This window comes from Sporothrix schenckii (genome assembly GCF_000961545.1).
Source record: "Sporothrix schenckii 1099-18 chromosome Unknown Cont38, whole genome shotgun sequence".
Lineage (NCBI taxonomy): Eukaryota > Fungi > Ascomycota > Sordariomycetes > Ophiostomatales > Ophiostomataceae > Sporothrix > Sporothrix schenckii.
Genome location: NW_015971139.1, coordinates 794,296 through 806,967, shown reverse-complemented (window position 1 = coordinate 806,967; position 12,672 = coordinate 794,296). Strand labels below are relative to the sequence as shown.

The 12,672-nt window shown below is 56.7% G+C and overlaps 5 protein-coding genes across 5 annotated transcripts; 2 read left to right on the top strand and 3 right to left on the bottom strand.

Moving 5' to 3' along the window:
* Window positions 1-79: 79 nt before the first annotated feature.
* SPSK_06350 (aspergillopepsin I) lies at window positions 80-1,303 on the top strand (the record flags this gene model as incomplete). The annotated part of the gene is made up of 1 exon (XM_016733056.1): window positions 80-1,303. One exon carries the CDS (start codon window positions 80-82, stop codon window positions 1,301-1,303), a length of 1,224 nt encoding a protein of 407 aa, XP_016591980.1.
* An 824-nt stretch (window positions 1,304-2,127) lies between these two features.
* SPSK_06365 (uncharacterized protein) lies at window positions 2,128-3,324 on the bottom strand (the record flags this gene model as incomplete). Its single annotated transcript, XM_016733071.1, has 1 exon — window positions 2,128-3,324. One exon carries the CDS (start codon window positions 3,322-3,324, stop codon window positions 2,128-2,130), a length of 1,197 nt encoding a protein of 398 aa, XP_016591979.1.
* A 1,088-nt stretch (window positions 3,325-4,412) lies between these two features.
* On the bottom strand, window positions 4,413-6,104 carry SPSK_06178 (MFS transporter, SP family, sugar:H+ symporter; the record flags this gene model as incomplete). The annotated part of the gene is made up of 1 exon (XM_016732885.1): window positions 4,413-6,104. One exon carries the CDS (start codon window positions 6,102-6,104, stop codon window positions 4,413-4,415), a length of 1,692 nt encoding a protein of 563 aa, XP_016591978.1.
* A 3,622-nt stretch (window positions 6,105-9,726) lies between these two features.
* SPSK_06760 (uncharacterized protein) lies at window positions 9,727-10,065 on the bottom strand (the record flags this gene model as incomplete). Its single annotated transcript, XM_016733457.1, has 1 exon — window positions 9,727-10,065. One exon carries the CDS (start codon window positions 10,063-10,065, stop codon window positions 9,727-9,729), a length of 339 nt encoding a protein of 112 aa, XP_016591977.1.
* A 989-nt stretch (window positions 10,066-11,054) lies between these two features.
* Window positions 11,055-12,447, top strand: SPSK_06288 (uncharacterized protein; the record flags this gene model as incomplete). Its single annotated transcript, XM_016732994.1, has 3 exons — window positions 11,055-11,311; window positions 11,381-12,023; window positions 12,103-12,447. The coding sequence occupies 3 exons, from the start codon at window positions 11,055-11,057 to the stop codon at window positions 12,445-12,447; spliced, it is 1,245 nt and encodes a 414-aa protein (XP_016591976.1).
* Between the last annotated feature and the right edge of the window lie 225 nt (window positions 12,448-12,672).

The window sequence follows — 12,672 nt, the reverse complement described above, 5'->3', positions numbered from 1 at the left end:
GTTCCTAACTTGCTCTCATCCCATCACTTTTCACGTTGCCCAGCTCGCCATCGTCCTCGACCTCGTCCTCGTCATCGCCATGGCTCCCCTCACGCACCTGCTTACCGCCGCCGGCTTGGCTGGTCTGGCCGCTGCCGTTCCGGCCAAGCTCGGCGCTGGTTCGTCCACGCTGCACCAGGTCCGCAACCCCAACTACGTCTTCAACGGCGCTGTGTCGGTCTACAAGACCTACCTCAAGTTCGGCGTCCCCATCCCGGCCACCCTGCAGGCCGCCGTCGACCGCACCGGTCTGCTGTCCAAGCGCAGCGAGGGCGTCGCTGTCGCGTCGCCCATTGACTCGCTGGACGACGCCTACACCATCCCCGTGAGCATTGGCACGCCGGCGCAGGTCCTGAACCTCGACCTGGACACGGGCTCGTCCGACCTCTGGGTCTTCAGCAGCGAGACGCCCTCGAGCGAGGTCAACGGCCAGCACCAGTACGACCCGAGCAAGAGCAGCACCTCCAAGCTCAAGTCGGGCTACACCTGGTCCATCTCGTACGGCGACGGCAGCTCGTCGAGCGGCAACATTTACACCGACGCCGTCAACATTGGCGGCGTGACCGTTCCCAACCAGGCCGTCGAGCTCGCCGAGCAGGTGTCGTCGACCTTTTCGTCCGACAGCGCCGTCGACGGCCTGGTCGGTCTGGGCTTTGACAGCCTCAACACGGCCTCGCCCAGCGCCGTCAACACCTTCTTTGACAACGCCGCCAGCCAGCTGGACGCGCCCCTCTTCACGGCCGACCTGAAGCACAACGAGCCCGGCTCGTACGACTTTGGCTTCATCGACTCGTCGCTCTACACGGGCGACATCACCTACGTGCCCGTCAACACCAACCCGGGCTACTGGACCTTTACGTCGTCGGGCTACTCCGTCGGCTCGGGCTCGTTCTCGTCGAGCTCCATCACCGGCATTGCCGACACCGGCACCACCCTGCTGTACCTGGACCTGGCCATCGTCAAGGCCTACTACGCCAAGGTCAGCGGCGCCTCCAACAGCAACACCTACGGCGGCTACGTCTTCCCCTGCAGCGCGACCCTGCCCTCGTTCACGTTTGGCGTTGACTCGGCCCGCATCACCATCCCCGGCGACTACATCAACTACGGCCCCGTGTCGTCCGGCTCCAACACGTGCTTCGGCGGTCTGCAGGACAGCTCCAGCATTGGCATCAACATCTTTGGCGACGTCGCCCTGAAGGCTGCTTTTGTCGTCTTCAACGGCGGCAGCTCCCCGACTCTGGGCTGGGCCTCCAAGAACCTGTAAGCGGCCAACGTGTCGACTGCAGTTCGGCACACGCTGTCAAGTTGTCCGGTTTGTGCTAGTCACGATGGCGGCCGATGACAGCAGATGACGACAAGAAGGATGGCTTGAGACAACGATGGTGGAGGACAAGAATAACATTACAACGATACGAAAAAGACCACTGGCTGCAATGCATTTGACACCGCACTTTCTGTACATAGTTTTCGCCTTTGGCTCTTGGTAAATACTATTGGGGGGGACGTGAGAGGATTTGGTGTGGACACAAGGATTTGGTGTGGACACAAGGGAGGTTCGATTCGTATTCAAATTTACTTTTGAATTTACATTATCTCAACGGGTTTCACTGTTTGTGCCCGGCTCCTCGTCAATTGTTTTCAAACGGCGGTGAGTCTAGACGTGTATTGTTAGTCACTGTGGGCAGTGACAAAAGGATGGGCATCGTTCACGTATCTCCTCGGACCCTCTTCCAGAGTCTTTCTTGGCTGGCTAAAGGAATTAGTCTCTCAATACACACCTACCTTCGCTCTCGATTCTGTTACTATTCTTCAACCAGTACTATTGTGAAGATCTGTCCAACCAACAATGACAACATTAAAGGTGAGACTACGGTTGTAATCTAACTTTAAATCTTTTTTAAGGAATTCGTATTTATTTATTTCGTAAATTCGTGAAATTATATTGAACGTTAAGACAAGGTCACTCTTGAAAGGTCTCGACAGACGGGAAAAAACGCAATTAAAGGAGATTTGTACCAACAAAATACACAGACACGCACATGATCTAACGTAGCATTACGACATCTCGGCTCCGTGAAAGACGCAGCCCTATATGGATCCCTTCAGCTTGCTCCATAGCCCACTCGATCTCTTCTCCTGTGCAAGTGGCACCGGTGCCGGCATCCTCTGCACCGCGCGCGACGGCCGTGTCGCCAGCAAGGCCCACTGCCGCAGGCACCACAGCGCCACGAGGGCGTCGCGCTGCTGCCGCGGCAGCGCCGTCGTGATCACCAGCCGCGGCAGCGCACCGTCGCCGTCGCCGTACTCGAGCGCCACGCTCGCGGGGTCGTTGGGGTCGGTGGCCGCATACTTGGCGTCGTGGCCCTTGTAGTACTTGTTGTCCTTGTCGTAGCGGAACCGCCCGTCGCGGGCGTCTTGCGCGACGTAGGCCTCAACCCATTTGGCGTGGCACGCCGCCGCGCCCTGTCCCTTGGTCCGCCGCGCCTCCCACAAGGCCACGCCGCCGGGTGTCGTGAACGGCGACGGCGGCCGGATGGCTGCCGACGTCGCGCCGTCGTTGTCGATGTCGTAGTCGATGTCGTCGTAGCGGAACGGTAGGGCCGTCCAGGTGTCGGCGGCAGCCAGCGCCGCGAGCGAGGGCGCCGACCACGACGGCATCACGGCCGACGCCGACGGCGCCGCGCCGGCGACGAAGCCCAGGAGGCCCAGCCGGCGCGTGGGGCCGGCCATCGGCTGCAGACAGCAGTAGTCGGCGGCGGCGCCAAACACGTCGAGCGGCGGGCCGCCAAGCTGCGCGCCGTGGCGCAGATTGTAAATGTGGCGCGGCTTGCGCTGCGCCGGGTCGGACGCCTTGGGCTCCATGCGGGAAAACGCATTGTGCGTGGGCGGCGGCAGGGCCAGCGAGAACGACGGGCCGGGACGCTGCGGCACGGCGGCCGTGAGCGGCGCCCCGAGCGTGTAGACGGGCGTGCGCTGTGGGTCGGTAGCACTGTAAATGACGGCGCCGTCCAGCACAAAAACAGCGGGCGGCAAGACGTCGTCGGGAGCAAAGCGGTGGCTGGTCCCGTCGCCGACGTCGAGCATAGAGGGAAGAGATGCCGGGGGTGCTGTCTTCCCCGTGGCCGTCCTTGGTGGACTGCTGGCCGGCTCGTAGGCTGGCAGGCGTGATGGTCCTGCTACGCCGTCTGGTTCTGAACGTGGCTCTGGCCGCTCCGAGTACTCTGGCAGAATCTCCTCCTCCTCAGGCGGGCGTGCATATGCGCTTTCCGCCGGAGGAGCGCCCATGGCTGCTGACAGTGGTCGTGCGTAGGTGTTAGTCGCCAATGTGAGGAGAGAAAAGGCAAAGATCGTCGCAATGTCGGGGGACGAAAACTTTGTGTCGATCGATCGTATGCTCTCGATCTAGCTATTTGCGCGCTCTGTGTGGGCGGGTTCCGTAAACGCAGTGGGAGACATAGGGCAAAGTCGCAATTGTAATTGAAAATGCGACACTTGAATGGCTCGTGTGATTCTGTCCATGGGCGATGGAGGTGCCTAACTGACTGGTCGGCTAAGGCGAACATCGCGACGTCACATTTCAATTTCACGCTTTTCTACAAAAGACACTCGGCCGCGCCAAGCGAAAGTTGGTGTGGCTTGATCCATTGTGGCATTGTCCCGCTCCAACCATTCAGTTAGAATACATTCTGCGTAAGTTTGCCCATAAATTGTAAAGACGTTGACAAGATGTGACAAAATATGATATATTTCTGTACGTTGAAGTGGATAAAAATGTCACAAACAAATTTCTCAAAGTGGAAAAGACCATGGATGCAAGAACGCCAACGTCGATGGCGATCTCCCGAGTTCTGAGGTATCTTCCTAATAAGTGATCCTCAAAGGAAGGGACAAGAAGGTCTGAGATTGTGACCGAGACGCTCCGTATCGACCTTCCCATAATGCGATCATTTGAGACGTACATTGGCCTAGACTTTGTATTGTCTTCTGTTGTCCTGGCCCTCCCACTCTTATTTGGACGCCCTTGCTGGCGAGAGTCGATGACACGACCAATGCACATCGACTCAATTGAGTTGGCGTGAGAGGAGACAGTTTATGAGTTGCACACGAATTGTGATAAAATCGTAAATCGTAAATATTAATGAAATGCATTTTCCAAAACTATAAACAAGATGCTACTGTAACACCGTAAGATGAATTGCGTATGCAAGGTATTATGTAAATGATAAAATGACCACTGAACCATTTTGTCACGTAGTTTCGTTTTTTTTTTTTTGTTCTTTTCTTTTTTTTCCCTTTATAACTCATTGAGAACGGAGAGCATCCGAGAATGCTTGCTCGCCGCGCTCGCAATGACAGCGCGCGCTTCGGTCTACTCAATGGGTGGTTCCCAGGACGCCCTCGTTCGGGTTGCCTCTGGCGCTGTTGACGTGCTCGGCCTCGGCCTCCAGGTCGGTACCGGCGGCCTTGCGGATCTTGGCAATCTCCTTGGCCGGTGGCGCCACCCACTTGGCGCTCTTGCGGGGGTTGACGCGCTCCAGGTACATGGTGTCAATCTCCTCGAGGGTGCGGCCCTGGGACTCCATGACGAAAAAGTAGACGATGAGGCCGCCGATGATGTTGGTGCCGGCAAAGACGTAGCCGTAGCGGAAGTCGATGGCGCCGGTGATGAAGGGCGTGAAGAAGGCGAGCAAGAAGTTCCAGAGCCAGTTGGAGGCGGTCGACATGGCCATGCCCTGGGCGCGATAGCGCGAGGGGAAGAGCTCGGCCATGAGGGTCCAGATCATGGGGCCCCAGGTGGTGGCGAAGCCCAGGATGAAGAAGCAGGCAAAGACGATGAGGGCGACGCCGGCCGGGCGCGTCTGCTGGGGCGCGTCGCGGTTGAGCGCAAAGTGGCCGACGGACGCAAAGATGAGGAAGCAGATGAACATCCAGATGCTGCCGCTAATGAGCGAGCGACGACGGCCAAAGTGCTCGACGAGGTACAGACCGATAAAGGTGACGAGGAAGTTGATGGTGTTGAGGATGATCTGCGTAATGTAGGAGTCGATGTTGACGGACTGGAAAATGGTCGTGCCATAGTAAAAGAAGTAGTTGGCGCCCGTCAGCTGCTGGAACATTTGCAGGCTGACGCCCAGCAGGATGCGGTAGGCCATGCGGGGGGCGCGCCACATCTTGACAAACTCCTGGACGGGGCTGCCGTTCTTGATGGCCTCCTCGGCGCGTAGCTTGGTCTCAATCTCCTCAATCTGCGTCACGATGGACCAGTGGTTGGGCGGGGCACCGTAGACGTTGCACAGGGTGTCGCGGGCGCGGTCGTAGTGGCCGCGGGAGTAGTCGTACCGGGGGGTCTCGGGGAAGAGCAGGATGCCGAGGCCGAGGACCAGGGCGAAGAGGAAGCCGATGCCGATGACGACGCGCCACGAGGCGGTGCTGTTGGCCAGGTGGGAGACGGTGCCGTAGTTGAAGGTGGCGGCCAAAAAGATGCCAAAGGTGATGAACAGCTGGTAGGTGCAGACCATGGCGCCGCGAATCCATGGCGGCGCCGTCTCGGCCTGGTACATGGGCACGAGCAGCGACAGGGCGCCGACGCCCAGGCCCGTGACCCAGCGGCCCATCATGACCTGGATCCACGAGTGGCTGGCGGAGATCTGGATGACGAAGCCCACGCTGATGATGAGGCTCCAGAAGGAGATGCTGTACTTGCGGCCGGCGCGGTCGGCAATGGGGGCGGCCAGCAGGGCGCCGATGAGGGTGCCGATGGACAGCATGCCGACAATCAGGCCGGAGCGCACGTTGCTAAAGTAGGGCTTGCCCGTGGCGTCGACCTGGCCGAAGCGCTGCAGGTAGTCGGGCATCTCGAGGAAGCCAGAGATCTGGCCGGTGTCGTAGCCAAAGAGCAGACCGCCCATGGACACGAAGAGGGCCAGCAGGAGAGAGCGGCCGGTGATGCGCCGGAGGGGCGAGTAGTCGAGGGCGTCAGAGGGCGGCTGGTTGCGGTCCCATTTTTCCGAGTTGGGGTTGTGGTTGTCAAACGGGACGGTCAAGGAGACCCAATTGGACAACATGATGGCGGTACTGCGGTTCTGCGCAGTCGGTGTCAAAGCAGAGTTGGTGGTTAGAGTTGGTGGTTAGAGTTGGTGGTTAGAGTTGGTGATAGATGTTGAAAAGGGGGGGAAAGTAAATAAAAGAAATAGAAGCTGGATGGGAAGGTGCGATGGCAAAGCCAAAAATTGCTCCGTGCTAATCCAGGAAAGAGCTATTCGAAAACGCAGAAAAAAGAAAAAAAGGAAAGACCGACGAGGACCGGCGCTGAGTCTATATATGTGAAGTGAATGGGAAAGAGGTGAACGGAAACGAGCGACTGCCGAAAAAGGAAACGACGAGCAGGAATCAAGAAAACGGGCAACTTCACGACTAGTGTAAGTCTCCACCTACGTCAGAATGCGTTTTGCGTAGAGTCGCGCTGCCGGCGCCGTCGACGGCAGTCCGGCTTTTGGGACTTAGTCAGGGTGTTTTGTGGGGAACGCTTGCTGTCGTCCACGCCGGGCCTTCTGTAATACAGCGCAAACGGCTTCCTCGGCCTCGCGTAGGGGCGTGACCAGCGCTTTGGTGCATTTTGGTGTGTTTTGGTGTGTTTTAGGCCTGCTTTCGTCGCCTCAGGGAAGGTGCTGGCAGTGTGAATCGGGCCGCCTATGGGTCAGGTGCCGGGTCTAACTTCTCAGGTTTCTTTCAGGGCTTCGGGGTGTCCTTGACCTGGAGGCGTCCTACAGACTTTGCTCTGACGGTGACCTGCTCGAGCTGCTCCCTATTTTTCCTTTCTTTTCTTTTTTCTGTCTGATTTTCCTGTTTTTGAAGGCGGTGCAGTTGACGTAATTGGTCCATTTCGCCGAGTTCATTTCGTTCATCCAGTACATCTGTTCATCCAATTGACAATTACAAAGTACTGCTTTGCCTCCTTGACCACCTTGCCTCTGCGTGTTGGGCCCCGCGTCTGGGGCGGCGACCGACAGCAGGAGTACTCCGTAACACAGCACATAGGAGATGTCAGGGCGGAGGGTGGAGGGTGACGGGCAGATGGCGGAGGTACTTGGAGAAAGAACCACGGCTAGGATACGGGACGACAGAGCAAGATACGAATGCGTGGAGAACCAAGCAGGCTCGGAGGCAAATGGAGAAGATGGAGGCCCGTGGATGGCGGCGATTGGAGACGATTGGAGATAAATTGGGGACAATTGGAGATGGACGGAGATGGATGGACAGAGTGGGAGAGTGGGCACGAAAGATGGGCAAAAAAGATGGACCAAAATGGACCAAAATGGGACCAAACGACGCGAGACGCTCCGCAGCAGAAGCAGAAACGGACCGAATCTGGAGATGCTGCAGGTGATGGAAAGGAGAGATGGTGAGATGAACAAGGCCCGCGACATCAAGACGAGACGAGAGAAGGAGAAAAAGAAAACGGGCACGGAATGGAAAACGTACGATGCACGTCGGGCGGCGGGCATGGCCGAGGCGAACGGGAAAGGAAGCAGTCGACTAAACAAACTCGCCAGATTCCAAATGAATCAGGGCAAAGGAGAAGACAAAAGGCGAAGGACGGTACTACAGTTGTGGCTGTGTTTTGCAAGTCACAGTTCGAGGAGCATTCATCTCATGATTTTCTATTTTGCTGGTTTTACGCCCCTGGCGCCTCCTGTCCATCGTCGACGTCGTCGACGTGTGGTCTCCAGAGTCGTATGTCGTCAACATTCTTGATGGCAACGCCGGTGTGCCTTCTTTGGCCTTTTTGCCCCTGCGCCCACGACAGGACTTGCGTCGGGAATTAAACGAAACTAGCCAATGGCGGCTTTTGTTGAGATCCACTCCCGTGCAAAACCAACAACACGAACAAAACCAACGACGTCAATCTGACCAAGCATCCACTTGGTGTGGGTAAAAACGAAGAAAACACCAAAAAAAAAAAAAAATAGGATGGACACCAGACACCGTAAAACAGCACAAGCCAAGAGAACAGGGCAACCACACCATCACTTTCACGAGTGGATGGTAACCTCACGTGTATCCTGTCTTTTTTCCTGTATCCTTCCACCTTTCGTGTTCCTCACCAACTGTTGTAATCTGGGGTCATCTGGGGCATCAGTCGTTGAACACTTCACTTGCCTTCAGAGATGTATCCGTCAAAATTGAGTACGGGTGTGTATGTCTCTCGTTAACCCATTTTTCGTTTAATAAATTAACGGTTTGCGTATATACTGGCTCGTATGAGCCGCTTTTTTGTCTTTTCATCTGATTTCAATGATTAATAGCGCCTTTTTGGCTGGCATTTCTCGTTGGTACCGTTCAAAGCCCTCCTCTTGCGTCCAGTTCGCCCTTGACTTGGTCAATGGCTGAAGAAGTGAGCTGCTAGACCGCCCATCATGCACCGTTTCCGGCCGAGCCGGAATACCGCAAAATCGGAGCAGTGTGCGTCAAGTGATACAGGGTTGTTCAGAGCGAAGACCGAACAGCGACGCGCGAGCATCTCCAGGCCTGGCCTCGGGGCGGCAAATGCACGAGTCCAGTGGGTTTCTTTGTTATGGCTCCCCCGAAATAGTCATCACAGCCCGCCGCTGCGACCCAATGCCGCTGTTCCTTTCCGGGACAGCAGGTATACGGGTCCAGGGCACGGGATGAGCAGAGACTGCACGACATACAAACAACTTAATATTCTGTATTCTAGGGTTTGTTGTCGTTCGCTGTAACACTCTACTACGCACCAGCACGACCCAGCACGACCCAGCTTTTCAGTGCCGAAAGCGTATGAACAAGCCGTGGAATGAGTTTTGTCTTGGGTTTGATAGTTTGCAAATCCCACCACAAATCTCTGCGACCGCAATCATCGACTGAGACAGTCTGAATTTCTTTTCGGTGGCTCCCGAGGCGGAAGTAGAGATTGTGCTCCCAAAGTACAAAACCCCAAAAATCCCAAAATGGCCCGATCGCCACCATCATACTGCGATCGGCACACTGCGAGGTCCACCGTTGCGCGAGTGGGTCTAGCCGGATTCGGTGAAAAACTTGTAAGTGCGGCGCTGACGCCTGAGGGCCACTGGCAGAAGCAGAGAGCAGCACAGATGCGTCGACTTGAGAAACACAGTAAAATTACGCAAAAACAAATGAGAAGCCACAATCACGACGCAATATACAGAGTACGACAAACATACAGAACAATAGTATTGTTTTGATCGTGTAGATTTTCATTAACATCGGCTTCTATCCTATTTTCCTTTTTCTTCTTCTCGGTTACAAAATAAACTCATGCTTCTTTTAGTGAGTCTGACCTTCAAGAACAGCATTCGGGCCGTATGTGTATCCTGTTTATCCTTCCCCTTTACTCCCTGTTACCATCTCGTTGTCGTCTGGGTCGTCTGGGGTATTTTGAGAATGGTATGAACCGCTCCCCTTATTATGCCGACTGACTCCAAGGTCTACGATGTACGCACATGTCACATCCCCTCGCAGGATGCACCTCGGACCAATTGATACTTGTGCTCGTATCCCAACAGGGGCGTCCTCCGTCCTCTCCTTCCGGTTTGGAACAATACGGACGACTCGGCGCGTATGTACTAGTACAGAGCCAGTGTCTGGAATGACGATGTGCGGACGGGTCGCATGAAAATGGCGATTAAGACATTTCATGGTCAAAGGTTATGAAGATTTCTGAATTCTTGGACTTGCTTCAAGAGTTGTCCTTCCTTCCTCAGTTGTGATGTCCTTGCTTGGTTCGTGTGACCCCCAGGTTTGCTCCGTCGTTTCTCGCGCCATCGCTTTACGTCTCAACATCCTCCTTCCGCTTCGTTCGTGCCTCGCCCCGTCGCTGCCTGTCCGGCCCCGTGCCGCGCCGTCTCCAGCACGAGAGAGTTCGAGGGCGAGTAGTCGAGTCGGCGGCGGCGGCACAGCGACGGCGTCGACCAGATGGACCAGATCGATCAGATGGACCGACTCCAGCGTTTTCAGCGGCACGGCTTCCACTTCAGTTGTCCCCATGATAGCGGTGGAGGTTGGAGTACAGTGATTGTGATTGTAATGATGTGACGGTTCATACTGTGGCGTGGCAAAGAAACCTCTCCTGGGGAGCAATTGGGGTCGAATATACCGCCAAAGCCAACCATGTTAACGACTGCCATTAACTCCTCAGACCCTACCGGCTCCAACATCTGATGCAAGAGCCACAGCAGCCATTGTGAGGCACCCAAGATCCCAAGTTGGTCCAGCCCAGCTGCTGCGTTCGGGACAATTCGTCGGAAGATGTTAGTGGAAACGGGCAGCTTCGTTAGCGTCTTTTAGGTCTGGGGATCCCCTAAACAGCGGCCGCGAGACTTTATCGAGATCAGGCCCATCTTCAGCCATTGCATCGCTGCCCTTCTCTGCAAGTACCTGCCAACGGCTCACCAAAAAGGGAACCTGTCGACATGTTGGCCCTCGTCAGGGACAGCCAAACGTGCGCCAACCAGAGCCGCAGTGACCGTGTGCCAGTCCGTCTTGTTGTCCGGTATCCCGCCGCGAGTGCCCACTGTATTTTCAGGTCCCTTCCGGTCACTAACGCACTGTAATGCCGCCACGGTGCTAAGCCAGAAATGGTCACTAACACGGCCAGCGCGAGGGAAGATGACGATGATAAATGAAATACATCATTTGTTTACAACGCTCTCGCAACTCCTCCATGCAGCGTAGTTGTGTTCAATGGTCTGTGATTACATGTATGCAGAGCAGGGCTTAGCAGGTTGGGGGCCGTGGCCTGGAAAGTTGGGCGGCAACGGGAACCAATCCGAAGGACAGAAAAGCGACGAGAGAACAACATCACCCTGAGACGTTGTGTGAATACCGTCTCTATTCGCAAGGCATTGTCTCTGTGAATTTATACCTGGACTGCCGCCAACACGTGCACCCTCTTTCGCCGTTTCCTTCAGACAATGTGGAGGAGCCGGCTGCTCAGTCGGCCCTTGCGCCTGTCTCTGTCTCTGTCCTGCCGCGCAATGTCGTCGTCCTCCTCACCGCCGCGGCCACCGGCCACCACCCCGGCGGCCAAAGGGTGCCGGCCGCGCGTGTTTCCCACCAACGGCTTCGAGCTCATTGATCCTGGCCAGCTGGTGGAAGAGGAGAGGCTGCCGACGTACGACCGCGCCGCGTACTACCCGATGCACCTGGGCGACATTGTCGGCGGCCACTTCCAGGTCGTCGCCAAGCTCGGCTACGGCACGACGTCGACCGTCTGGCTGGCCCGCGATCTCAAGTAGGTTGTCCACGATGCGTTGCGGCTGCACAGTTGCACAGTTGCACGGCCGTGTACGAACGACCGTAGCAAAGAACGGGTGTTCAAAGCACTCAAGGTCCACACCCACACGGCGCCCTTCCACCACGAACACTCCATCTACGAACATCTCCAGAAACCCATCGAGCAGGAGATGGAGGAAAACCACCCACACCCCGGGCGAGACCATGTCCGCCAGCTGGATACAATGTTCTTCATCGACGGCCCGCACGGCCGACACGCCGTGTTTGTCATGGCGCCGTTGGGCATGAGTCTGGCGACCATGCAGGCGATGCACCGAACGCACGTGTTCCCGCCGGCCATGGTCGCCAAGGCCGTCAGCCAGACGCTGCTTGGCCTGGCGCTGCTGCACGGCGGCGGCATTGTCCACACGGATCTCCACGCCGACAACCTCCTGGTCGCCATGACGGACGACGCGATCCTGTCGACGATGGAAGACAGCGAGGCCGCCAACAAGCCGTCGGCGCGGAAAGTCGTCGACCGCGACACGACCATCTACACCTCACGCTACGTCCTGGGCGGCGCCGGGCCGCTCACCATCAGCGACCTCGGCCAGGCCAGCATCGGCCGCGAGCTCGCCGGGCACGCCATGCCGACACAGTACCGCGCGCCCGAGGTCATTCTCGGCATGATATGGGGCATGTCCGTCGACATTTGGAGCACGGTGTTGCTGGTGCGTCGATGTACCTGAAGAACATGGATATCATAATATACACAGATACTGACAACCCTATGCCTGGGCTCTGCTCGAGCCAGACAATCTTTTTGACGTCTACGACAAGGAATCGCCGGAGCTCAACAACGCACACCACCTGGCCGCCCTGACGGCCCTGCTGGGCCCGCCGCCCAAAGCGTTCGTGGAGCGCAGCAGCGCGTGCGCCCAATACTGGGACGCAGACGGCCACTGGCACGGCCCTGTGCCGCTTCCGCCCGCCAAGCCGCTGGCCGACCGCGTGACGGCCGATGTGGGCGATGCCAAGCAAAAAGCACTGTTTGTCGACTGTCTCGAGTGTTTTCTGCAGTGGCTGCCAGACGAGCGGCTCAAGGCGGCGCAAATCTACTTTCATCCATGGTTGCGGGGCTTTGATGAGGTATAAGGTAGGATACCGCTTAAGTTGCCGTGTACCACGCTAGACATACTCCACTTCAACGCACATCTTGTACGTACGGCCATAGATAAAGGACAATACGGGATCCCGTCCGCTCTCCCCTAGTCAAACCTTTAATCGGCGGATTAGTAGTTGGGTCGGTGACGACCAGCGAATACCCGCTGCTGTACGTTTTTTTTTATGATACATAACGTTTACGTGTTGATGCGTACA